Source organism: Diaphorina citri, unplaced genomic scaffold, assembly GCF_000475195.1.
Source record: "Diaphorina citri unplaced genomic scaffold, Diaci psyllid genome assembly version 1.1 scaffold168, whole genome shotgun sequence".
NCBI classification, from domain to species: domain Eukaryota; kingdom Metazoa; phylum Arthropoda; class Insecta; order Hemiptera; family Psyllidae; genus Diaphorina; species Diaphorina citri.
In genome coordinates this window covers 136,675-164,200 of record NW_007377605.1, presented here as the reverse complement: position 1 = coordinate 164,200, position 27,526 = coordinate 136,675, and the positions used below count along the sequence as shown (strand labels likewise).

At 37.7% G+C, this 27,526-nt stretch overlaps 1 protein-coding gene, 3 long non-coding RNA genes and 2 other non-coding genes across 6 annotated transcripts in view; 3 read left to right on the top strand and 3 right to left on the bottom strand.

Moving 5' to 3' along the window:
* Positions 1 to 966: 966 nt before the first annotated feature.
* Trnav-aac lies at positions 967 to 1,039 on the top strand. The gene has a single exon. It is a non-coding gene; the product is annotated as a tRNA-Val (tRNA).
* Positions 1,040 to 1,892: 853 nt separating this feature from the next.
* On the top strand, positions 1,893 to 1,965 carry Trnav-aac. The gene has a single exon. It is a non-coding gene; the product is annotated as a tRNA-Val (tRNA).
* A 4,927-nt stretch (positions 1,966 to 6,892) lies between these two features.
* On the bottom strand, positions 6,893 to 8,118 carry LOC113465835. The gene is made up of 2 exons (XR_003390425.1): positions 7,416 to 8,118; positions 6,893 to 7,151 (listed from the first exon to the last, which is right to left on the bottom strand). It is a non-coding gene; the product is annotated as an uncharacterized LOC113465835 (long non-coding RNA).
* Positions 8,119 to 10,621: 2,503 nt separating this feature from the next.
* On the top strand, positions 10,622 to 11,848 carry LOC113465834. The gene is made up of 2 exons (XR_003390424.1): positions 10,622 to 10,829; positions 11,679 to 11,848. It is a non-coding gene; the product is annotated as an uncharacterized LOC113465834 (long non-coding RNA).
* Positions 11,849 to 16,987: 5,139 nt separating this feature from the next.
* Positions 16,988 to 19,718, bottom strand: LOC103505365 (G protein-coupled receptor kinase 1-like). Its single transcript, XM_008469693.2, has 4 exons — positions 19,710 to 19,718; positions 19,493 to 19,651; positions 18,841 to 18,927; positions 16,988 to 18,409 (listed from the first exon to the last, which is right to left on the bottom strand). The coding sequence occupies exons 1-4, from the start codon at positions 19,716 to 19,718 to the stop codon at positions 18,248 to 18,250; spliced, it is 417 nt and encodes a 138-aa protein (XP_008467915.1). The 3' UTR covers positions 16,988 to 18,247.
* Positions 19,719 to 22,686: 2,968 nt separating this feature from the next.
* The window catches only part of LOC103505361, an 8,350-nt gene continuing 3,510 nt past the window's right edge, over positions 22,687 to 27,526 (bottom strand). Inside the window, exons 2-3 of the long non-coding RNA XR_541174.2 lie at positions 25,697 to 25,771; positions 22,687 to 22,738 (exon numbers count right to left, since the gene is read on the bottom strand). This is a non-coding gene — a long non-coding RNA (uncharacterized LOC103505361). The remainder of the gene's footprint in view (positions 22,739 to 25,696; positions 25,772 to 27,526) is intronic.

Sequence of the window (27,526 nt, the reverse complement as noted above, 5' to 3'; positions counted from 1 at the left end):
GCGGGGAAAAAAAAAAAAAAAAAAAAAAAAAAAAGAAGCAGGTACCCAGGTAGGTTTTTTAAAGGTTTTATAACAGGATTCTCACACAGTGAGCTCTTCCACCCAACAAAACATTGGATAGTAAAAAGGGGGAAGGATAAGATAAGATTAAGAGATAGATAAAGAAAATAAATAGAAGAATAGGTATGTTGACGTTAGAACTTTTTTTATTACTTTCTATTTTTTTATTTTATTTTTTATTTTTATTTTTTTTTTTTGGGAGATATCTGTAAAAAATTCCATTAAAAATAAAACCAACTACATACCTAGAGAGCCAATCAAGTACATACATATCTCCTGAAGAAAACAATATAAGGCTTAGAAAAAAAAACCATATGGTCACCCAGCTGAATACCAACCACACGCAGCGTTGCTTAACATCAGTGATCCAGTGGGAACTGATGCATGCAACGTGCTTACGCCACTGGCTTGTACAGGTTGAATAGCAGGTAAATGTCATCGTTTTGTTTACATTACGATATGGGTATAATGTATTACATTTTACATAGGTAGGTACCTACTTGGCCAGTTTTTAAACAAGTTCCATATTAATCCTCATTTAAAACGCTATGTACACCTAGTTATGTGGGGTGAGGGGGTTGTGAAGTATTGACCTTCAAACTCAAACTGTGATAGGTGAATACTAAATCAGAAAGAATTAGAATACAACTAGGCCGCGGGTTCGATTCCCGCCCGGGGCGGATTTTATCCTGATGGGATAAAGTTCGTTCTCGGAACGGCTGGCTTTCTCCTATCCTGTCTTCCTTCTCTCTTCGATTTCGGGACGATAGGACCTTAGCAGTTACAGTTCCCTCTGTCAAACCTCTTAAAAAAAACCTCTTTACGAATGATCTTAGACTTATCGACCGTCTTACCAATTCAAGACCAGCATAGGTATACGCTATTCTTTACACAGTCAGATATCAAGTTTCCGTGGTGTAGCGGTTATCACGTCTGCCTAACACGCAGAAGGTCCCCGGTTCGATCCCGGGCGGAAACAATTTTTCTCGACTTTTTTGCAACTTTTTTACTGGCTTGGTACATCTGCCTTACATGAATTCTGGTCGATATCAATCGATTTCGGTCAAATGTAGTTTAGACATACTATAGAGTAGAAAATATCTTGTTTGGCCTGCTCAAATAGGACTAAAAATTCAAAGTCCCTTTACCTCAGCATCAGCTACCTAAAATAGGGTCAATTTCGAACATCTGATAGGTAGATAGGTCAAACTAACACGATTGATAGAAGGTGTACGGACGGAAACAAAAGATATTTTAAAAAGATTTAATCCAAGTTAATTTGTTTGTCGACAGAAATTCTTCACATGTCTGAATTGTCCAGCCCGGGGACTTGCTGTACATTCATCCCTCCGACCGCCCCTGATCCTGAAACCAAGGACTCTCCGCCCCTGTCTACAGAACTAGATCCTTTGTGACGACCCTCAGACTAGACAAATATGCGCCCCTGATAAATTAAAACCCACCCCCAGCAAACAGGGTGCAATAGTCCTACATACTGGACTTCGCACATAGGAATTTTGTCAGAAAAGACCCCCCATTTCAATGTAATGTAAACCAGCAAACAGCCCGGCCGAAGAGGAAAATAGTCCAGAGAGGCGGATTTTATCCTGATGGGATAATGTTCTTTCTCGGAACGGCTGGCTTTCTCCTATCCTGTCTTCCTTCTCTCTTCGATTTCGGGAGTCGGGACGATAAGACCATAGCAGTTACAGTTCCCTCTGTCAAACCTCTTAAAAAAAACCTCTTTACGAATGATCTTTGGACTTATCGACCGTCTTATCAATTCAAGACCACCATAGGTATACGCTATTCTCTACACATCCAGATATCAAGTTTCCGTGGTGTAGCGGTTATCACGTCTGCCTAACACGCAGAAGGTCCCCGGTTCGATCCCGGGCGGAAACAAATTTTCTCGATTTTTTTTGCAACTTTTTTACTGGCTTGGTACATCTGCCTTACATGAATTCTGGTCGATATCAATCGATTTCGGTCAATTGTAGTTTAGACATACTATAGAGTAGAAAATATCTTGTTTGGCCTGCTCGAATAGGACTAAAAACTCAAAGTCCCTTTACCTCAGCACCAGCTACCAGCATCAGCTACCTAAAATAGGGTCAATTTCGAACATCTGATAGGTAGATAGGTCAAACTAACACGATGTTCCATTTAGGTGCTGGGTCAACATGAGAACATCAGAAAGTATCCCGTTGAAATACAAATTTTTGATCATCAAATGAGCAATAGGAGATACAGTACTTTCCATTATTGCTGATCTTACCACTGATAGTTAACACAGTGTCAAGGGTTTTCTTTGACGCCACCCATTTGATTTACACAGGACATTGAAGGTGTACGGACGGAAACAAAAGATATTTTAAAAAGATTTAATCCAAGTTAATTTGTTTGTCGACAGAAATTCTTCACATGTCTGAACTGTCCAGCCCGGGGACTTGCTGTACATTCATTCCTCCGACCGCCCCTGATCCTGAAACCAAGGACTCTCCGCCCCTGTCCACAGAACTAGATCCTTTGTGACGACCCTCAGACTAGACAAATATGCGTCCCTGATAAATTAAAACCCACCCCCAGCAAACAGGGTGCAAACAGTCCTACATACTGGACTTCGCACACCCAAAAACTTCGATTATTTCAATTTCCATTAATTCAACTCTCTATTATTTCAACTCCAAAATCCATTGTTTTTTTTTTTCTATCTTTCCAAGTATATCCTCTATCTTATCAGAGGAAAAGATCATAGAAAGTAATCATTTCAACCTCGATCATTTCAACCACCCCCGGTCCCAATCACCAATCAGTTGAAATAACACTACCCCATGCAAATAGTCAATCCTATGTATTTTTACTTTTTTCACGAGGAATCTGATAGTTTAACTTATAGCTATATCTGACTGACAGTTCAGGAGTTACAGGTTCGATTCTTTCCTTTGTCAATAAATTTAATTAAATATCATAAATTATTGATAAATTCGCATGTGAACATTCTATCTCATGTGATTTTTCATGCAGAATCGAATGGTGCAACTTCTAGCACTATCCGTCTTATAGTTGAAAAGTTACGGAGAGTATCGAACCCGTAACTTTTCAACTGTAAGTCCAAATTTGTTATAAGTTGCACCTTTCGGTTCAGCGTTAAAAATCACATAGGATTGACTATTCACATGCTAATTTGTCAATAGTCCTGTTACCTACATTAAAACGAGTTAACTAGTGCTCAAAAAGTCGAATCGCTGCGCGCTGGGTCTAAAGCAACGCCTGTTATTTAGAAATTCAATGCAACAAGCAGTACTAAAAAAAAAGAAGAAAAAAAAGGTAAGTTCTGAAATCAACTCTGTGACCACATTTTAGGAATCGCTGCCGAACCATAAAAGTCTGAAGTGGCCATAGTTTCGGAACCGCTTCGGAACATATGGGGCTTAAAACCACAAAGTTTAGTGCAAACTTCTATTGTGCTGCTGGAAGTGGCCATAGTTTTGGAACCGCTTCGGAACATATGGGGCTTAAACCGCAAAATTTTGTGTCAATATCGACTATGCTGCTGAAATCGACCGTAAATTTGGCCTTTACGCTTCATATGTTTTCAAGCGGTTTCCAAAATATGAGTCAAAAGTGGCCATAGTTTCGGAACCACTTCAAAACATATGGGTCTTAAACCGCAAAATTTTGTGTCAATATCGACTATGCTGCTGAAATTGACCGTAAATTTGGCCTTTACGCTTCATATGTTTTCAAGCGGTTTCCAAAATATGAGTCAGAAGTGGCCATAGTTTCGGAACCACTTCAAAACATATGGGGCTTAAACAGCAAAATTTAGTGTCACAATCGACATAGAACGTAAAATTTGGGCTTTACGCCCCTTAGGTTTTAAAGCGGTGTCCAAACTATGAGTCCAAAATGGCCATAGTTTCGGAACCGCTTGAAAACATATGGTGCTTAAACCACAAAATTTAGTGTCAATATCGACTGTGCTGCTGAAATAGACCGTAAACTTTGCGCTTTAAGCCCCTTATGTTCCACAGCGGTTCCGAAACTATGGCCACTAGAAAGAAAAGATTTTAAATTCTTTAAAGATCTTTTTCTCTTCTGTTTTTCACCTGCCTTAGGCCCGGTACGAGTGTTTTTTCGTGAAATTTTTTTTTGACGATTTTTTTTCTTTTTACAATCTGAAAATCCATTTTTGATTTGCCATTTTTGACGAAAATTTCGACTTTTTTCAGAATGTAAAAAAATACTCAATCCATTTTTGATTTGCCATTTTTGACGAAAATTTCGACTTTTTTCAGAATGTAAAAAAATACTCGAACCGGCTATTCTAAAAAGTACATAAAAATATATTTTTTGTAAAATCATTTCATTTTCTTTTCTACTCTATTTTAATTTTTACTTTTCGAATTGGGTAGGTATATATATGTAGGTACATCTAATTAATTATAAGGAACATTCAAGCAAAAGCGAACATCTCAACAATAAAAAATCGCGCAAATAATTACGCAAAGCATTTTTTTCATCAAATACAACAGAGGACCAGACCTAAGACCTTCAGCTTTTGAATTTTTGAGCGAACTGAGCTGAGCCCGCTGAGCCGGTCAGCCGGTGAGCCGTGAAATGCTTCTCCCTGTGCCCTAAATCACCAAAGTATGGAAAAGTATTTACAATTCCATATTTCGATATGATTCGTCCAAATTCAAAATTCTGCTTTTCCATTGGCTATTACACTAACTTGTAAAATACTTTTCCATAATTTGGTGATTTAGGGCACTGGTCGCTAGGCGAGCTGATTCCCCTCTCCCGCTCTCGGTTGAAGAAATTTTTTACCTTCTCTCTCACTCCAATTATAACTCAAATACGAAAAGAGAAAGACAGAGTAACTCCCAGATTGAGACTCATACAGCTCCCAGCTCCTACAGCTCTTGAATCTCTTGATGCATGGCTCTGATTCAGATTCAGATTCAGAGTTACGCCATCTCTCTCACTCAAATGTAGAAAGAAAAAGACAGAAAACTCTCGGTCTCGTACAGCATACAGCTGGTTATTGTTTATTGTATAGGGAACTAAAGAGCGAGTTACAAGTTTTGAAAGAACTACTCTTGAGGATCTAGTTCACTGAAAAGAGTAGTTCTTTTTAGCTCAATGAATCTTTACACACATCTCTAGTTGAAAGGATGATAGTAGATGGAAATGGGGGAAGGGGTAGACCGGTAGACCGAAGAAGAGGTGGAAAAACTGCATAAAGAACCTAACGGGGGATGAAGTGCACAACAGGGCTGACTGGAAGGGGCTGGCGAAAAAAGCCGACCCCACTTGAGTGTGAAAAGTTGTAGAAGAAGAAGAAAACTACCATAATACCGCCTACAAACTTTGTGGTTATACTGGTTATCCAATGCGTTGTCAATTTAGTTGAAAATTAAATAACAACACCTGTTTTCTCTCTTACATGAAGATGTATATTTATTTTCTTTTAATAATATCTTGTTTTATAATAATATGTCACATAATAGAGATCATGACAAATAAACATGAAGATGTATATTTATTTTCTTTTAATAATATCTTGTTTTATAATAATATGTCACATAATAGAGATCATGACAAATAAAAAAATCTGGTGTGAACATCACACGACTTTCTATTACATTAAGTCGGACAGTTCTAAAAGTTTCACCTTTCGATTCCGCGTGAAAAATCACATGGGATCAACTATTCACTTGCTTATTTGGTAACGCTGACAAATAAAAAAATAGAAAACAAACTGGCGATTTCCCAGTAATTTATATTTCATATTCAATGACCTATAATTTGCACCTTTTCCCCTTTGTATTTGTACCAATTTTGTGGGTGTGATCAGGAAATAGGAACAACATTTGTACCTATTTCATAGTCACCCACTTTACACAATGAAACCGAAGCTTGACAATTTTCGTCACCATTCATACACATAATACACTTTACATTAGCACCATTGAGCCACGTTTTGGTTAGGGAGGGCATAATGAGCTTTAGGAGAAAAAAAAAAAAGATCTCATTCTTAGTTTGAGTGTTGCATCGCTTCTCGTGTTTGAGTGTTTTTCTGTGTGGTTTGTGTTTGCGGCTTGAGTGTTCCCAGATTGATTGGTCTCTTTAATCTCCCTCCAATTACCAAAATTTAGATATTTTACTCAAAGGTATTGGAAAATTATTAAAGTAAAAATTTCCATAGGAATAATTCCCTTTGTTTTGTTCGAATAGGTAATTCCGGCTATATTTTTTACAAGAAGATTTTGTTCATCTGTTTCTTCTATATTTGATTTACTGGAAGGTCTTGTAAGGAAGGTTAAAACCCGTTAAGAGATACATGCATATCGCAGACAGCCCAGAAATAGAAGCCCCAAAGAGTCCCAATTCCTACTGCCTTCGATTTTCCCCTTAGTCCGAAGTTTGGAATCTTCAAACCAAGATCAAAAAACATCTCACTGAAATGGTCCTAGGTTAATTTTTATCTGTTAATAATAATTCATTAATGCTAATTCTTCATTATAAAAAATAGATATAAAATAATCAATGCAACTAGTTTAATTTAATTTTAAAATATCAGGCTAGGATATGATTTTTCCGTTTTTTCTTTCTCCCTTGTTTTCCTCATTTGACTACTACTTCTTTCCTCATTTTTCTCAACTCTTTTGTTTCACATTTTTTCCTTAATTTACCTATCCTTTTTGTCTAAATCTGAATTATTAATTAGAATTAGAGGAATTAATTCTTATCTCTCTCTCTCTCCCTCTTCTCTCTCTCTCTCTCTCTCTCTCTCTCTCTCTCTCTCTCTCTCTCTCTCTCTCCCTCTCCCTCTCCCTCTCCCTCTCTCTTTTTCCCTCCCTCCCTGGCTCTTTTACTAAATATTTTTCTTTCAATCTCTCATTGTTTCTAAACTATTTCCTTCTCTTGCAGCTGCAAATTTTACGCCTTTGATGCTCGGTATCTCCCCCTAGGAAAATTTCAACCCCATATGTCCTAGATCACTATACTACTACTATTAATATTATTACTCGTTAAGATTACACGGAGGATGTTCTTTATTTTAATTATTGTAATAATTAGACCTATTCTTAATTTATATAAAATTACGTACGAAAAAAAACTGCTATCAAGAAGGAGAAGATCCCTTCTTCTCCTTTTTGTCTGAAGGTCAGTCTCTGGTCATTTGTTTTCTGAACAGTTCAGTCAAATACCTATCAACCTATCTATGTACAGCATACAGTGCATACTCAGTCCGTTCTAAGAACAAATGAAGAATTATTTTTTTCCCCATGTGTACTGTGTACTATTACGGATGTTCTTTATTTTAATTATTGTAATAATTAGACCTATTCTTAATTTATATAAAATTACGTACGAAAAAAAACTGCTATCTTTTTTTGTTATTTTGTATCGAGAGGAAAAGTCAGGATTTGAATTTTAATATGGACTCTGAATTAACAACTTTTATTTTATTATTATTTTTCCAAGTCCCCCTTGAACTCTTAAAAGAAAGTAAAAAACTAGAATTTATCTATTGAAAATTCGACCCACTCCTGACTTTTCCTCCAATGTTTTTCTCTCAAATAATGTTGTCCAAAGTTATTGTTCTTTTCTCCTCCTGTACCAAAAATTCTTTCATTTACCTATGCAGGTGTTAAAAAATAAAATGGAATTCAATTCACTTTAATATCAATTTTATTAAAGATTATTAGCCCTTCAACTCGTACCTCCTTTTCTTCTGTTGTAGTCGCATATTATGTTTGTGCATTATGTGAACATACCTAATCAGTACGGTGCTTGTAACAATGAAATGATTTTTGGTACAGGGATGCTGGAAAATAACTTTGAAATCCTAGATAAAATTCTACTTGTTCAGACCAATCAATAAAAAAAATAAATAATAAAGAATACATATTATTCTAGTGAAATACTTAAACCCAGCTTGTGATTTATTTCATTCATGTTAGGTATTTTCATTGCATATTGTAATGATTTAATGATGTCAGAGGTTCCTGTATAACTAGGTACCTGCCAAAAAAGTTGATGAGATTAACATTAAAGCTAAGTTAATTAAATCTACGTTCATAAAAAAAATGGGGAAAAAATAGTTATTGAAAGTTTTTTTTACTTGTGTAATGTGCTTGTGCGCATGCGTTTCTGCACATTTCTTATAGTCTGACGTCACAACTCTTTGAACTTTTTCGTTAGAACGAACGACCCGACATTTTACGTAGTAATCGAACATTCATAATGTTTTCCCAAATGCAAACAGTTTTATTATACATAGTTTGCCCCCATTTAGCACGGAATACAATACATACTTATGTATGTATTTACAATACATACTTATGTATGTATTCCATGAATGTACTTATGTTTTTTTTTTTTTTTTTTTTTTTTTTTTTTAAAAAAAAACATTTACCCTTTATTAAATCACTACATGAGTTATACAACGAAACCAGACCAAATCAATAAGCAGGCTAAGACACGTGTTTCGTCCTTATTTGGTCTCATCAGTTGGACGCTGGGGATTGAACCTGAGACCCTTGGATTGGGAAACGGAGACCTTTACAGGCAAGCCACATGACTTGGTGATGTGATATGGTTTCGTAGTTACCTATGAAGTGAAGACGATATATATGCTGCACTCTGGTGGGATTTCTAAATACTCGATGTAATGGTGTAAGAACCTCTTTGAGTATCGGCTTTTAAATACTATTTTACTACAACAAAAAAAGATAATAATAAATGCAAGGAATTCTCGCATTCTGATTGGTTCTTTCATTTTGGGTTGATGACTCATTGCTGCCATATCCATCTGGATAACGTATAGACAGTAATAGTACACTGCGGCTACCTAACCTCTTCTGGGCTTTCGACATAGCAACGAGTGTCCATGATAAAGTAAGTCTAATTAATGTATTGACCGTTGTAATGAACTGTCAAGAATATGTAAGATTTCCCATGTAAGGGGCCAAATTCAATTCTGGCCCTTTACGCCACCTCGCCTTTTTTGCCGGGATTTCAACTCTTCTATTCGAGTAATGTCCTAGAGAGGCTGAGTCCTTAAAATAGCCAGCATTTTATCCTGAACGAATAATGTTCGTTCTCGGAACGGCTCTCTTCGATTTCGGTACAAGACCTTAGTTCCCTCTGTCAAACCCCTTAAAAAAAAAAAAAAAAAAAAAAAAAAAAAAAACCTTGGCTATTTCTTTAGCGAGGGAAATTTTGGGCTGGTATACTCCCTGTTTAAAGTCCCCCAGCCAGACTCAAAATGGCTATATTTAAGGTAGAAAAAAAACTATATAGAGTAACACGGGGTAACTGGAGACTCACCTTGGTATTTGGGTTGTGACTCAGATGCGGTATCAACAGATGCAGCGTGTCAAATCCGTTCTTAATGTTGCACCTCCGCTTCTGTTCAGCATTGATGTGGCACACGCGTCTGTGTTCCTGCAACAATCCCACTGAGCCTTAAGCCTCAAGAAGAGTTCATGCACCAAATAGAGCCACGCCGAATACAAAGCACAGTTATTTCCCGAACATTATCTACTTTTTTGTAATTTATTACATGTTCTTTAGCTCCATACACAAAAGGCTTACTCTGAGGTTGAGACTTAGGTGTACGGGTAACTGCCCCAAAGGATGGGTTAGGCTTATACGAATCTACATGTGATTTAAAGGGAATGTTAACGATATATATAAAAAAGCTTTTTATATGTCAAATCATTGTCTTTTTAGGCCTTTGATGGCAGAGAATGGCAAGGAAAACTAGGCGAGGTTAACGCCCGAGGCATTCTCTACCACCTAACCCTTAGAGTTCTCATATTATGTAGTTAAATTCTCAAATAAATGAGGTTAAAATTCCATGCCTGACTGGGATTGAACCCGCGTCCTTCTGTTTACCAGGCGAGCGTCTTGACCACTATGCCACCAAGGCAGGTGGCGTATTCAATCTAAAAAAACAGGGTGACTCATATTCCCGTCCCGCCACAATACAGGGTGTCCTCGTGTGAAGTGTGGGTAACTTGAAGTCGATGGCTTGCTGGTAGGGGCTGCAATAGAGAGAGGAAATAAATTATAAATTAAGAACAAGAATACAGAAGGGAGATGAAAAGAAGAAGAAGAAGAAGAAGAAGAAGAAAAAGAAATGATAAAAGAGTTTGAAATAGTAATTAAAAAAAAACTCAATCTTTGAAGAGGTTTGACAGAGGGAACTATAACAAATGAGGCCTTATCGTCCCAACATCGACGAGGGAAGGGCAAGCCATTCTGAGAACGAACCTTATCTGTTTATGATGAAGTTCACCTCGGGTGGGAATTGAACCCGAGACCTAGTGCTTACAAGACAGACGCGCTACCCTCCAAACTAACTAGACTTGTTTCTTGTTTTTCCCCCTTTTTATTGGGTGCTTAATCGCCGTTTTTGTTTTCGTAGCAATGAAACAACTGCTACATTAGACTCGTGTGGTCTGTGTCGTAGCATGCCCATCCCGTAAACAACTTTCTTTACATAAACATTTCGGACTAATCTAAATTTCGGAGACTTTTAGTCTGTATTCATTATTATCTTATAATTTTTGTTCTGTGATATTATTTAAAGTTAATTTAGTTTGAGTTTTTCCGACCGTTTCCCGTCTTGTGTTGAGTGTTTTGAAATTGGTTTAAGAGTTGGCAAAGTTTTGTGTTATACCTACGTACCGAAATTTGTAAAAGCACAAAATATGGGGCTGTTTCTTCTATATTTGATTTACTGGAAGGTCTTGTAAGGAAGGTTAAAACCCGTTAAGAGATTCATGCATAAATAATGAGCTTTTTTCAACTAACAGGACGAGGTAAAAAGTCAAATAGGTACCTAGGACCTAATCTAGGAAGAAAAAAAGAAAAAAAAATCCTTTCAAGTTATTTCTCAAGGTAAAAATACCTTTTCCCATCAATTAGGCGCTTCCTCTTTTCCTTTTAAACATGAATTTGCGTCATGACAAAATCTTTTTTCTATGTAACAAAAAATAAAATGTCTATTTACAACTTAAATAAAAAAAACAACAAAACATCATGGTAACAGAAATTAACTTAAAAATGTACAATAAACACTGAACTGCTCAGAAAACTGCTCTTCCCATCCAATAGCGGGAACTGTAACTGTTAAGGTCTTATCGTCCCGAAATCTAATAGAGAAGGAAGACAAGATAGGAGAAAGCCAGCCGTTGTGAGAACGAACATTATCTGTTTAGGATAAAATCCGCGCCGGGTGGGACCCGCTTATTTTGACTCGGTGCAATGTTAAATACGAGTTGAATAAAATACATGAAGAAGGAGAAGATCCCTTCTTCTCCTTTTTGTCTGAAGGTCAGTCTCTGGTCATTTGTTTTCTGAACAGTTCAGTCAAATTTTTAGTCTGTATTCATTATTATCTTATAATTTTTGTTCTGTGATATTATTTAAAGTTAATTTAGTTTGAGTTTTTCCGACCGTTTCCTGTCTTGTGTTGGGTGTTTTGAAATTGGTTTAAGAGTTGGCAAAGTTTTGTGTTATACGTACCGAAATTTGTAAAAGCACAAAATGTGGGGCTGTTTCTTCTATATTTGATTTACTGGATTTACTGGAAGGTCTTGTAAGGAAGGTTAAAACCCGTTAAGAGATACATGCATATCGCAGACAGCCCAGAAATAGAAGCCCCAAAGAGTCCCAATTCCTACTGCCTTCGATTTTCCCCTTAGTCCGAAGTTTGGAATCTTCAAACCAAGATCAAAAAACATCTCACTGAAATGGTCCTAGGTTAATTTTTATCTGTTAATAATAATGGGGAGGTGGGCGCCAGACTGGACGAGGAGGAGGCGCCACTCATGTACTGCTGAAACAGAAGAAGAAACAGGGGTGGATGAGACAGTGCAACAGATGAAAAAATATTAATAATAAAAATTAAAAAATAAAACAGAGAAAAGTTGGTTGTTGTGCAGTGTACCTAGGCCAGGTCCAAGTTGCACCATTCGATTCAGTGGTCAAATTCTCAATTTTATCACATAAGATACCTAGACTATTCACATGCGAATGTTTCAATGATTTATGAAAATTAATTACGTTACTAACAAAGGGAAGAATCAATACTGTAACTCCTTAACCATAAGTCGGATAGTGTTCAAAGTAGAACCAATCGATTTGGCGTGAAAATCACATGGGAATGACTTTTTATTACGTTACTAACAAAGGGAAGAATCAATACTGTAACTCCTTAACCATAAGTCGGATAGTGTTCAAAGTAGAACCAATCGATTTGGCATGAAAATCACATAGGAAAGACTTTTGGACAGCTCAAATATCTTTAAGAGAATCTATTGACGGCCTTTTCCAAAACGGTGATTTTTATTAAATTTGCCGGGTCGCGAACCCGTAACTCCTTAACTGTAAGTCGGACAATCTAAAGCTACATAAGAGTGTTATGCTTAGTGGACCCGAAAAGTGTATTGGGGACTTTTATGGGGGTAAAAAAACTTTACGGGTTAATTTCCTATGGGGCACTTTTATATTGAACACCCTGTTGCCGGGTCGCGAACCCGTAACTCCTTAACTGTAAGTCGGACAATCTAAAGCTACATAAGAGTGTTATGCTTAGTGGACCCGAAAAGTTTATTGGGGACGTTTATGGGGGTAAAAAACTTTACGGGTTAATTTCCTATGGGGCACTTTTATATTGAACACCCTGTATAAATAAAATAAAATAGCCTTTATTTTATTGATGTTTTATGTATAAATATAAATAACAATTTAGCAAGGGGAAAAAAAAAAATATTCAAACATCATTCAGTATAGGTGGAAATATCCGTTTTGGGATCCCCTGATTCCAAAAAAGTGATTTTTAGCCCATGGTCTGTACGTGTGTATGTATGTGTAATGCTTCCTGTAATGTATTAAGTACAAAGTAGTTTTAGTTTTTGTTGACCTTTTAGGGGGAGGGGGAGAATACGGAAATGAGTGTTATACTGTTACCTTTTTAGCCCGTCCTTCCTTTATTATTACGATAGTAATAAAAAGGTATAAGAAACGGGCTATTGTATTCGCTTCGGTGTCGTCTGTCTGTCTGTCTGTTCCCATAGAAGGACTTATCCAAACCTGGTTTTTGGGGGATTTTTTTCACATTTTCTCTCACAAATGAGCTCTGATCTCGAAATTTGTCGCGATGACCTATGAACTCAAAGCGAGAAAGTTTTAGATAACACTTTAGTCGATCATTTAAGACCGGTTTTAGCGTTATCTATGTTAAGCTACGCCGAGCAAGGCCAATAAATGGATGGGTGACTTGAACCTTATATTGGGAATAAAGGGAGAACGGGCTCTAGTCTTGATTTTAAATCATTACATGAAAGTAAAATCAAAAAATCAAATCAAGAATAATAATAAACTGAATATTAAACAAATTAGGTAGGTACATAGGTACTGATCGAATAAACTACGGCCTAAATAATTCCCGGAGGGACGGGCCCAGCTTGTTTTTTAATGTGACGAGTAGGTAGGCTTTTACTCTGGTAGTGGCCAGCCTAGTTAGCTTAGTTGGTAGTGCGTCTACCTTGTAAGCGCTAGGCCGCGGGTTCGATTCCCGCCCGGGGCGGATTTTATCCTGATGGGATAATGTTCGTTCTCGGAACGGCTGGCTTTCTCCTATCCTGGCTTCCTTCTCTCTTCGATTTCGGGACGATAAGACCATAGTAGTTACAGTTCCCTCTGTCAAACCTCTTGAAAAAAAAAGTTCAGAGGAGACAGAAAAACGTACCAAAAACTTCGATTATTTCAATTTCCATTAATTCAACTCTCTATTATTTCAACTCCAAAATCCATTGTTTTTTTTTTTCTCTGGCTTCCTTCTCTCTTCGATTTCGGGACGATAAGACCATAGCAGTTACAGTTCCCTCTGTCAAACCTCTTGAAAAAAAAAAAAGTTCAGAGGAGACCGAAAAACGTACCAAAAACTTCGATTATTTCAATTTCCATTAATTCAACTCTCTATTATTTCAACTCCAAAATCCATTGTTTTTTTTCCATCTTTCCAAGTATATCCTCTATCTTATCAGAGGAAAAGATCATAGAAAGTAATCATTTCAACCTCGATCATTTCAACCACCCCCGGTCCCAATCACCAATTAGTTGAAATAACACTACCCCATGCAAATAGTCAATCCTATGTATTTTTACTTTTTTCACGAGGAATCTGATGGTTTAACTTATAGCTATATCTGACTGACAGTTCAGGAGTTACAGGTTCGATTCTTTCCTTTGTCAATAAATTTAATTAAATATCATAAATTATTGATAAATTCGCATGTGAACATTCTATCTTATGTGATTTTTCATGCCGAATCGAATGGTGCAACTTCTAGCACTATTCGTCTTATAGTTGAAAAGTTACGGAGAGTATCGAACCCGTAACTTTTCAACTGTAAGTCCAATAATGTTAGAAGTTGCACCATTCGGTTCAGCGTTAAAAATCACACAGGATTGACTATTCACATGCTAATTTGTCAATAGTCCTGTTACCTACATTAAAACGAGTTAATTAAATACTGAAAAGTCTGCGAGAGCCGAAAAGGAGTTAGGTGTAGATTCCTTCGTTTAAATTTGACTAGATAAATAATACAGAAATTAAAAATAGATTTCAACAAGATCTTAGAAATAAAATTAAAATTAAACTACCTATTGGCAAAAAATGGGACTTTTTAGTCTTCGCCGACAGTATAAAATAGGGTAAATTAAATAATAAAAATAAGACAGTTTTTGCAACTAAAATTGGCGTCCCGTTAGTTAAACTCTTTACGGTTATTTGACGAAAACTCGTTTGTGCGCATGTGCAGAAACGAGTTTTCGTCAAATAATGTTAAAGAGTTCAGTTAACGGGACGCTAATTTTGGTTACAAAAACTAGCTATAAATGAATGCACATTTATACAAGACTTCGCTCATATGGGCCCTATTCCAAGAAAGACTCTGCACTTTCCAAACTTTAACTCCACGCGCAGAAAATAAAACGTAATTCACCGTTCTTGGAACAGGCCACTGGTCTATAGGGATTTACAGACCCTAATATCATAAATAAACAAAATAATATTCGAAAAAATCTACACCATTACTTTTTCCTTCTAAAATTCGCAAAATTTGAAACCATTACCATATTAGGTTGTCTTTTTTTTGCCAACTTAGCTGACACAGAATACATGAGGTAGGTACATATGAGATTTCCGACCAACCTGATCTAGAGATTGGTAGTTCGAATCCAAGTCAAGTCATAAAATTCATCGAGGAATCTACATAAGTACAGTACAATTTGACAAGAGCACATTTTTTCCTGAATTCTTTCAAGAACTTTTTCGAAGAGGTTTGATAGAGGGAAATGTGACAGCGGAGGTCTTATCGTCTCGAAATCAAAGATAGAAGGAGAACATGATAGGAAAAAACCAGCCGTTTCGGGAATGAACCTCATCTGTTTTGGTGAATTTTTCCAGCGTTTTTTAGGGCTGTTTTTGTCGCGAATCTAGGATAAAATTCGCCCCGGGCGGGAATCGATCCCGCGATCTAGAGCGTACAAGACCGGCGCTACCTTCCAAGCGAAATAGGCTGGCCTATCAATTCACAAGTCTTCACCACGGTCAGAATTTCAATATCTCACAACTACCCACATATTAAAATCCTAAACTTACACTTATTTATTTATATTTATAATAATTGTATCAATATTTATCCTATACGTACTTTATAACATTTTGTTTAGAAGGATTGTCTTAATTAGGTATACGAAACGAAAGAGAAAACAAATAAATAAAAAGCTCAAAAGGAATTCAGCTAAGAGAGGAATCCCCAAAGGGAATTTAGCTGAGGAAAACATTCGTAATAAGGTATTACAGGGACGTAAATTGGATTAATCCTACCTCGGTGGTGTAGTGGTCAAGGCGCAATTTGTAAAAAAAAAAAAAAAAAAAAAAAAAAAAAAAAAAAAAAAAAAAAAAAACAGTTTATGTACAGAGAAAATATATTTACAGCGTATATTTATTTTAAAATTTCACATTGGGAGAAGGGGTTCCATTTTAGTCCAGGAGCCAAAGGCTCACTAGGTACGTCTATTTAGTCCAGGGGCCTGAAGCGTTCTAGCTGTCACTTTGCTGGGGTTTCTGTAAGTGAATACTTTGAACCAGAGAGCTATTCCTCAAAATGATTCCCAACCGAATAGATGATTCCGATTTGAAATTACCTACAATATTATGGGAAAACTTTGAACTACATCTTTCTGACTCCCCATGAGCTCACGTGAAGTGAAAGTAGTGTGTTACTACCTTAACACAGTATTACTGGTAGGTAGGTTCCGATCTTCCTTTAAGTGGGTCTACTTTCGGTGTTCGGTCTACAACCTACCTCGGTGGTGTAGTGGTCAAGACGCTCGCTTGTTAAACAGGAGGGCGTGGGTTCAATCCCAGCCGAGGTATGGAATTTTATCCTCAATATAATTTGAGAATTTGACCACAATAATAGTAGTAGCCTACTGCTGGAGTAAAGGGACTTTTCAGTCCTATGCGAGCAGTATAAACAAGCACTATTATTAACTGAATACCAAGCAAAGTCGAAAAAACTTCGAGTCTGCCGGGAACTAAACCGGAAAACTCCGGTGTACAAGCCAAGAGAGCTAACCATTCGGGCACGGAGATGGGAAATACTACGACCTCAGACGTCACCCTACAAGAACATACCACGCTCGCAGGTGCTTAACTTTAGTGTTCTAATTCTAACTGGTGCAGGAGTGCGGGAATTCAATCGGGAACAGAAAACATTTAGAATAATTGAAGGGGATGGAAAAGAATAGAATAGAATATACCCTGCTTATACTGCCAGAATGAGACTAATTAGGTATACGAAACGAAAGAGAAAACAAATAAATAAAAAGCTCAAAAGGAATTCAGCTAAGAGAGGAATCCCCAAAGGGAATTTAACTGAGGAAAACATTCGTAATAAGGTATTACAGGGACGTAAATTGGATTAATCCTACCTCGGTGGTGTAGTGGTCAAGGCGCTCGCTTGGTAAAGAGGAGGGCGTTGATTCAATCCCAGCCAAGATATGGAATTTAATCCTCAGTATAGTTTGAGAATTTGACCACAATATTAGAAGCAGTCTACTGCTGGAGTAAAGGGACTTCTCAGTCCAGTATAAATAAGCACTAGGTATTATTAATCGAATATCTTACTCCCTGTTAGGTGGAAGAGCTCATTGTGTGAGAATACTGCCATTGAAAAAAAATACTTTATTTTGGGGACATTTTTCTTTAAAGGGAAGGGCAAGATTTTAAAATATCCAAATTCAAAACAAAAACCATATTATATCACAATTGAATCAAAAATGCAGGATGGGACCAGAATAGCAGATACCGCGTTAAACGAAATTCTAAGGCAAAAAATGGGATGGTAAATGAATAAAATGCAAATAAACTTATTAAATGCAAACAAATAAGTAAATAAAATAAATACGAGAAAAAGGAAAGAGGAAGAGGAAGAATTCAAAACGAAAACAAGATCTTTGGGCACTGTCGGTTCACTAAAACTTGAGACAGTAAGGAAAAAACAAAAGATTTAACCCGAATTTTCTCAGAGAACTGTAACAACGGAGGTTTTGTCGTCCCTAAATCGAAGAGAGGACAGGATAGGAGAAAGCCAGCCATTCCGAGAACGAACCTTATCTGTTTAGGATAAAGTTCGCTCCGGGCGGGAATCGAACCCGCGAACTAGCGCTTACAAGGAAGGTGCACTCACCTCTTAGCTAACTAGGCTGGCTTATGACTATTTTGATCTTTATGTTTCCTTCCTGACCTAGTATGTTATGATGTGTTTATTTATAGTGAACAGCCAATGGAAGCAGGAGGCACTTTGAGTGCTTAAATTTTCCACCAATGAGCGACAAGAATTACTCAGACCATTGCTGCACTTGCTATTATTTGTCGGCGTCGACCGCAGTTGGGCACTATTTTTTGCCGGCGTCTCAGTTGTTATTTGCCGCAATTGTTCACTATTAATTGAAGTCGTCTCAGTTGGCCACTATTATTTGCTTAGCTGTTATTTGCCGCACTTGGACATTAATTGCCGGCGTCTACCGCAGTTGGTCGCCGTTAATTGGCGGCCTCTCAGTTGCTATTTGCCGCAGTTCCGGCATCTCAGTTCCCATTGGCCGTCCTCGTGCCCAGAATGGAATTCTTCTCTCGGTCCGTGGTGCCGTAGATTTTGCCGGCCTTCCGCGCCATGGAGCCAAGTAGCTCCTGGGAACACTTGTGTGCAGATCTGAGAGACAGCGACCACTCCTTGAGACCAATCTCGTCCTGAGGGGAACAAATGGAAGGATGCAATTAGTGAGGGCTTCATGTGACTAGATTAAAAGCTACCAATAACATTAAAATGCAAATACTGTTAAAACCCGTTCTCACTTCTAAAAAGAAGAAGAAGAAGAAGAAGAAGAAGAAGAAGAAGAAGAAGAAGAAGAAAAATCGTGTCGTCTGTAGTGTGAACACTCTCATTTAAATTACATTGAGTAAAAGGACATTTTGCGTCGTTCAGAAAAAAATCGTGTCGTGTGTACTGGGAAAACTCATTTAAATAACATTGCCTACAAGGACATTTTGTATCGTTCGGAAAAAAGTCGTGTCGTGTGAAGTGGAAACACTCATTTAAATTACATTGCCTACAGGACATTCGGGGGGGGGGATCGGATGAAACTCACGACATGTGGGAAAGGGCCTTTAATTTGACTTACCGGATTGGTGAGCACAATTCTCGTATCTCGGGTGAGTTTCAATTGAACACATTGCTCCCCTTTCACCGTGATCAGATCTTGAGATACCTGGAACCAAATAATAAGTATAAATAGAGCTATATTTAGACTGTCAACTTAGAACAAGTTGTTCCATTATACTAACAGTTTAATAGAGCAGCAACAAGATAATGATCATTTTATTGGAAGGGATTTTTTTTTTTAGAAGTTCGACAGAGGGAACTGCTAAGAATTAAAAACAAAAAGAAGATTGACTAGAATTTTCTCAGAGAACTGGGCTAGCTTTTTGTTAAGAGGTTCGATAGAGGGAACTGCTAAGGTTTTATCCTCCCGAAATCGAAGAGAGAAGGAAGACAGGATAGGAGAAAGCCAGCCGTTCCGAGAACGAACAATATCCGTTCAGAATAAAATCTGTATCGGGCGGGAATGGAACCCGCGGCCTAGCGCTTATAAGGCAGACAGGCTACCCTCCAAGCTACATAACTAGGCTGGCTTTTGTAAATTTTATTGACATCAATGGTATACATTTTGTAGTACAAGATAACTTAATACAAATAGTAGGCCTGGCAATTGTGGTTTGATCGCAACATCTCTGAGGCTGATATGTTACGACACAGGCAAAAGAGCTCCTTACCTCTTCTATCTGGTCCATAAAGATGAGTTCTGGTTTGGACTGTCCTGACTCTGGATGTAACTCCAGCCGGTTGGGGAACAGTTTAGCATACCGGGTCTGCCACGCGGATACAAATGGACCTCCTAGCTTCTTGATGTAACCGTGCAGGATGCAGTCTGACTCTGTAATACAGTGGAATAGAGTGATAAAATAGATTGTAAAAATATAAATTTAATGCAGTTTTCATACCTAGCGAACTGCTTCCTAGTGAACCAAAAGACCCAAAGTTGTGACTTTCAATAAAAGTGACTAGTTTATCCTTGAAGGAGATTTAGCTAAAACAGAACCTCCGGGGCCATGTACCCGTGAGTACCTAGGAATAGAATAGAATATAACTTGTTAGAATAGAATAGAATACGTCCCGGCCAATTCGGGACTGTCCCGGCCAATTCGGGACGTTTGGCAAGCCTAAATATAAACCTAACCAATAATCGCCAATGATTCATCGTCAACAGCTGATTTTTTTTTTTTTCCAGGCCAAGTTATGCGATGGCCAACAATATTTATGACTTACCCACGGAGGCGTGAGGTTTCTTCTTGGAGAAATCACAGGCTAGACCGAGATCTGATATCCTCACATGTCCATGCTCATCTAACAGAATGTTGGCAGGCTTTAGATCTCTGAAATGGAGACAAGGAACAGAAAGGGTTAAAAATATTGCAATCAAAGGGTTTTTATTCAGAGCTGAATCTTGAAATTAACCTATTTAAAACTCAAATCACCTTTCAAAATGCTGTCATTGTTTTTGGTGCTTCCCCTATCAGAGATATAACATGGAAATATTTAATTCTAAATATGCCATAGCTCCGGCCCTGATTATCGGATCGGCCTCAAATTTTTAAATACGAGTGTTGGTTTTTTTTTTTTTTTTTTTTCCGATAGTGAGATGTAAGTGTGTATTTAATGTTTTTATTTATTTCCTATGCATGTAGCCATTTTTATTTCTATTTTTTATTTATTTATGACTTATTTATAGTTTTACTACAAAATATGATGTAGTTTGCTACTAGAAACAGAGAAAAGGGGAGGGGGAGGAAGGAGGAAGAGAGGGGAGGGGGAAGGAAGGAGGAAGAGTGAAGAGAGAGGGAGGAGGAAGAGAGACATAACTACGACAGGAAGAGAGATATGCTCTCTCTCTTAAAATGCACGCTACTGAATTTAACCCATTAGAGTCTAGCGGTACGTTATGTGGTGTAAAGTGTAAACAAACAGTAGGTATGTATATCTTATTTCTGAAATAAGACCTCAAAGACCTCTCTTCTTCTTTTTCTTCACCTTTTCCCGTGTTTAGACGGGGTCAGCGTTTTTCGTCAGCCCTCTATCAGCCCTAGAGTGATCGCTTTTGGGCTGACATTTGGTTTTGGCTACAAAATTTTACGAGTGGATGCCCTTCGCGCTCAACCTTTGCTAATTCCTTAGCAAGGGGCCTCTGTAAAATATTATTATTATCAAAATCTTTATTAGGTTACATCACGAATTAAATAAACAAATATAATAAAATTAGAAAAAAAACCTTTTTTCACTCAATTTGAGGGAAAAAATACATCTCGAGCAAAGTTTGGTTCGGGCGTTATTGGGCTAACGTTCATTTCCGTTCAAATAAAGTATTTTATCTCTCAGTCTCTCTTCTTCCTCTCATTCTTTCCCCATTTCCTTCCCATCTCTAAGTCCGTATTAAATCCCCTCCCTCCTTCGTACGTCCCCTCCCAATTTCTACCTCTATTACATCCCCTCCCAATTTCTCCCTCTTTTACTTACACCCCTTTCCCAATTCATCACTTATTACATCCTCTTTCTTCCCTCCCTAAATCCCTTCTCCTCCCTTTTTCTTAAATCCCCTCCCAATTTCTCCCTCTTTTACACCCCTTCCCAATTCATCACTTATTACATCCTCTTCCATCCCTCCCTAAATCCCTTCTCCTCCCTTTTTCTTAAATCCCCTCCCAATTTCTCCTTCTTTTACACCCCCTCCCAATTCATCACTCCTATCCTGTCTTCCTTCTCTCTTCGATTTCGGGACGATAAGACCATAGCGGTTACAGTTCCCTCTGTCAAACCTCTTAAAAAAAAAATACTTCTTGGCTGTAACGTTGCCAATACTGAAGAAGAAGTAATGAGTTAATGACCATGCTAACTTGAGTGATTTCTATTAACGCCGTTCTGTTAAAGAGTTATGCAATATGCAACGCTTTCAGAATTCATTTGGTCGCTGGTGGCATTCATCGAATGTCAGTTCAGGTCAGGAGGTGTTCGTGGTTCGTGATGTTTGTTTACGAATTGACGATTTTTCCTTTTAGTTTTTAGCCCGTCCTTCCTTTATTATTACGAAATAGTAATGACAAAAGGTATAGTGGACGGGCTATTGTATTCGCTTCGGTGTCCGTGTGTCTGTTCGTCTGTTTCACCATAAAAGCCCGTTCACACTTGTCGTTCGGGAAAAAATCGTGTCGTGTGTAGTGGGAACACTCTCATTTAAATTACATTGCCTACAGGCCATTCGGAAAAAAAACGGATAAAACTCACGACAAGTGTGAACAGGCTCTAACAATTGAACGGTTCGTCTGATAAAGCACTTCCTAAGCTTCTTGTGGTACCTATTGATCTTTGATCTGGAAATTTGGTCCTTCGGGCCAGATTGCCTACAGGCCATTCGGAAAAAAAACGGATAAAACTCACGACAAGTGTGAACAGGCTCTAACAATTGAACGGTTCGTCTGATAAAGCAATTCCTAAGCTTCTTGTGGTACCTATTGATCTTTAATCTGGATTTTTGGCCCTTTGGGCCAGATACCTTGTGTTATTGATAATTTTTGGTCCTTCGGGCCAGATCTCTTGTGTTATTGATAATTTTTGGTCCTTCGGGCCAGATCTTTGCGGACCCTTACGAGGGTAATAGAAAGTGTTGTTGTTATTCTTACCTTTCTAGAAATTTCTTGAACGGTTCGTTCCGAAGGTGATTGAATATTTCTTGAATGTAGGGCTGAAATGAAAAGAACAAATGAAACAATTACCTCATATGTCAAACAAAAAATCAGCGGATAATTTCGAACAATGTATGCATCCTATTATGAATTTAAATACCTTACACCTATTATGTAATGGCTGTTAGGTTCTGACGTAACTTTGTAAAGATTCATCTTGAAAAGAAGAACACATTTCTTGAACGGTTCGTTCCGAAGGTGATTGAATATTTCTTGAATGTAGGGCTGAAATGAAAAGAACAAATGAAACAATTACCTCATGTGTCAAACAAAAACTCAGCGGATAATTTCGAACAATGTATGCATCCTATTATGAATTTAAACACCTTACACCTGTTATGTAATGGCTGTTAGGTTCTGACGTAACTTTGTAAAGATTCATCTTGAAAAGAAGAACACCAGTAACTTATACTTTTCACAGTTTGGGGAGGGGTTTTTATTGTTTATTTAGACAGACATGTTTCGCCATTGCTGGCATCATCAGTTTTATTCATGAATATTTTGTTCATAAATACACTTGAGTATTTTGTTTGAAAAAAAAGTCATTAGATACTAAAATCTTTTTCTTCCTTTTCTTATCTTCCCCCTTTTGAAAATCTCACCACACGCCACTGGTGGCACTCATTAGGTGTTAAAATTAGTATGATGACTATCACTGTAAGTTATTATCGGTATTTAAATAATTATTACTATTATTACAGGTATTATCACTATTAAATAATTATTATTACTATTACTACGGTTATTATCGATGTTAAATTATTGTCATAACTATTACTGTTATGATCAACATTAAATTATAATAAATACTATTATTATAAAGACTATTATCATGAGTTATTATCAACATTAAATTATTATTGGTATAATTATCTCGATTAGGTCGTGTTACAATATCAATACTCGTCAATTATTACACCCCTTCCCAATTTCTCCCTCTTTTACACCCCCTCCCAATTCATCACTCCCTTCTTATTACACCCCTTCCCAATTTCTCCCTCTTTTACACCCCCTCCCAATTCATCACTCCCTTCTTATTACACCCCTTCCCAATTTCTCCCTCTTTTACACCCCCTCCCAATTCATCACTCCCTTCTTATTACACCCCTTCCCAATTTCTCCCTCTTTTACACCCCCTCCCAATTCATCACTCCCTTCTTATTACACCCCTTCCCAATTTCTCCCTCTTTTACACCCCCTCCCAATTCATCACTCCCTTCTTATTACACCCCTTCCCAATTTCTCCCTCTTTTACACCCCCTCCCAATTCATCACTCCCTTCTTATTACACCCCTTCCCAATTTCTCCCTCTTTTACACCCCCTCCCAATTCATCACTCCCTTCTTATTACACCCCTTCCCAATTTCTCCCTCTTTTACACCCCCTCCCAATTCATCACTCCCTTCTTATTACACCCCTTCCCAATTTCTCCCTCTTTTACACTCCTTCCCAATTCCATTCCTTCCCAATTATTTCCAACTATTACCTCCCTCTCTCTCTCCTTTCTCTCATTTCCTCAATTTTTCTCTCCTTCCCCCCCACACCGTTTGTCTCCTTCCCATTTTCTTTCGCAATTTTTCTCTCTCCTTTACTCTCTCTCTGCTGTACAAGAGGAAAAAAGCTACAATTTTTCTCTTCAATCAGTCTCGATAATTTCGTTTCTAGCCTGGGGGCAGTTATCACAAATCTGGAGAGAAAATAATAGAAAGTAAAAACTGTTAGAGTATGAGGTTTGAACTGTAACTGCCAAGGTCTTATCGTTCCGAAATCGAAGAGAGAAGGAAGACAGTATAGGAGAAAGCCAGCCGTTCCGAGAACGAACATTATCCGTTCAGGATAAAATCCGCCCCGCGCGGGAATCGAACCCGCGGTCTAGCACTTACAAGGCAGACCCGCTAAGAACCAAGCTAACTAGGCTGGCTCGTGTTTAAGAAAGAGGTTTTTTTGTTTGGTAGAAGTTTAACGTCACTGTATAAATGGGTTTCGTACGGGGAAAAACCAAGGATTTTTAGTGACGGGGGTTTTACGGTTTTTACCCTCCATTTGGCTACACGAGACTCGTGTGGTCTGTGTCGTAGCATGCCAATTTGTATGGGGAAACCTAAAGGTTTTAGAGACGGGGGTTTTACCCTCCATTTGGATACCCTAGACTCACGTGGTCTGCGTCGTAGCATGCCCATCCCGTAGTATGTCGCTCATCAGTCCTAACGTCACTGTATAAATAGGTTTCGTATGGGGGTTTCACCCTCCATTTGGCTACATTGGATTCACGTGGTCTGTGTAGTAGCATGCCCATCCCGTAGTATGTCCCTCATCAGTCCTAAGTTGTATTTTTTTCTCAAGTAGGTGTTCTTCGGGTGAGTTTGTGATGTGAATACGTTATTAGTTCAAGTTTTTTTTTTTTTTCTAAATTAGATCTTGCTGAAATTTAACCGCTTCTAACTCCGGACCGGTACAGAGTAAACATGTTAAATAATGGTGAAAATAGTAGGAAATTTTGTTTCCTAAGTAACAGACAAATTCCCAATACACTAAAAATTGAATTTTCGACCTTTTAAAGTTACTTTTTTGGAGTTTTGACCTCAGATTCGAATTTTTCACAACTTTTTACGTAGGAATCGACCTTTTACTAATAATATTTTCCCAATTGCAACTGCTCCATTATATACGGCTTCTTCACCCCCTCCCTAAATACGGCCCTGCTATTAACATTAGTAAAATAGACGTATCGCATACTAACATCATATCATATTATCATAATTATATGTTCTGTATTGGCCACTGTTTGCCATATGTGAATGTGTGCTCTGTGCTCTATTGCCTCTGTTGGTGCCGACTCGACTGTGAGGTGTTTGGCTGATTTCATCTAATGATTTCACTGATGGGAGATTTTTTTTATCCAAAAAGGAGTCACTAATGGCCGATCTTACCACTGAGAGAGTTAACACAGTGTCAAGGGCTTTCCTTGACGTCACCCATGTGATTTACACAGGCCAGTATTTCTCAAACTCTGGATTAACTGAAACCTCTGTGGTAAGATCGGACATAAAAATAATTCAAGATTTATAAGGGTCAACTGTGCTTTTGAACCACTTGCGGACACCTTTACCTCATTTAAATCTCCGCCCAAGTCATGAGGGTGAAACCCAACCTATTTGTAGACCGTCTTAGATTTCTACTTACCTCAAAGAGATTGACTGGGACTTCATTTTTGAGAAGGTATTTCTGTACATGGGCCACGGCGTGCTTTGGATAGTCCTGCAAACATAGACAGATAAGAACATGGTATTAGGACTATTAGAATAGAATAATTTTAGCGTTTATGCTGTCAGAAAAGCCAGAATGAGACTGAAAAGTCCTTTTCAAGGGCTTATTGGCACAGTTATTCTACTCAAGGGCTTATTGGCACAGTTATTCACTTGCAAAGTGTGGGTACATTGGTGGTGTAGTGGTCAAGGCGCTCGCCTGGTAAACAGGAGGGCGTGGGTTCAATCCCAGCCGAGGTATGGAATTTTATCCTCAATATAATTTGAGAATTTGACCACAATAATAGTAGTAGCCTACTGCTGGAGTAAAGGAACTTTTCAGTCCTATGCGAGCAGTATAAATAAGCACTATTATTATTATTATTTTACCCCAGAAAAAGACCATGGTATAGGAATAGAATATAGCGTTTATACTGCTAAAAATAACAGAATGCAGAATGAGACTGAAAAGTCCATTTACCCCAGAAATAGACCATGGTATGAGAAGTGGAAGGATATTTATTTAAATGTGTTAATCATACTTGAGTACTGAGATTTTTAGGGATAAAGGGGTTTTACCCTACAATAGGCGATTGATGTCGTCAATTTGGACACCAACTAGAATCTAGATTCGTGGAGCTTAATACATCTTAGTCTTAGGGACCCTTGATCACCACACTTAAGCCTCAAGGTGGACTTTTTACGTTTGGCCCTAAGCACTACGTTGACTTGATAACTTTATCTCGGAAAAGAGGGTACGATTATTTTTTTTATCTATAATTTTTTTTTTTTAATAAGTTTCCATTTATATTTGATCGACAAAAAACTCAGAACATACATTTTTCATATAAATGGTATACCCACCCGTATAAGCAGAGCTTGTGATAAATTATGATAAATATGAGCATATGATAAATTTATTTATAACTAATTATCTCTCACATGAGACACCTCAATTGGTGCATTCAACGTAATATCGTAGCTACCTAACTCTCCCATTACGATACATTACACGTGTCGTTTTTTTTTTTTTTTTTTTTTTTTTTTTTTTTTTTTTCCCAAAAAAAAAAGGAAACCCTACAAAGGGGGGGGTTTCCCCTCTAAAACCTTCAAGTTATAAACCCCACACTTAATAGCAGTCAGGTAAACCTCGTGTAGCCCAAACAGTCACGGCATACCACAAAGTTGGTTTGCAAACACAACGGGAGAAACAGTGTAAACGACTCTTATGTATGGGTTTAAAGTCAGAGCACTCGAATATGGCAGGGGCTCTATAACAATTTAATGTGGCTTTTGGCGGTTTTTCGTCATTCTTACGGCGGTTGGCAACGGTGGGCCAGAATTGTTTTCATAGCACAGCGTACGGAACAGTGTAAAACTATCTATAATGTATATGGTTTAAAGTTCAGAGATCGAGAATAGCAAGAGGCTCTATAAACAAATTCTGTCTGTGTGTGTACCTGGTTACCGACTTTGAAAGCCTAAATCCGAGATCCCGGAGTTTTTGCACAAACTGTGATTTTTGACTGGTAGATTTTAAACTGGGCTAATTGTAATGAAAGGAAAAATGAAACTTTCATATATTCTGGAAAAACAAATCTGACGCCCCTCATATTCCCTGAGTCAGAGTAAGACCGTCCTATTTGTTCATATAAGAAAGATGAAGATAAGATAAGATAAGAATAAGATAAGATAGGATAGAGATAAGATTTCTACGAATAAACTTATTGAACAAATGTAAGATGTTTCCATAACTACCTTCCCCCTA

Bases quoted from the DNA above. Each gene is read 5' to 3' on its own strand.
- LOC103505365 (XM_008469693.2), bottom strand. The intron at 18,928-19,492 runs GTAAGGAGCTCT...ATTTGGTTCCAG, and splicing joins TTATGGACCAGATAGAAGAG to GTATCTCAAGATCTGATCAC. The intron at 18,410-18,840 runs GTAAGTCAAATT...TGTTCCCCTCAG, and splicing joins GAATTGTGCTCACCAATCCG to GACGAGATTGGTCTCAAGGA.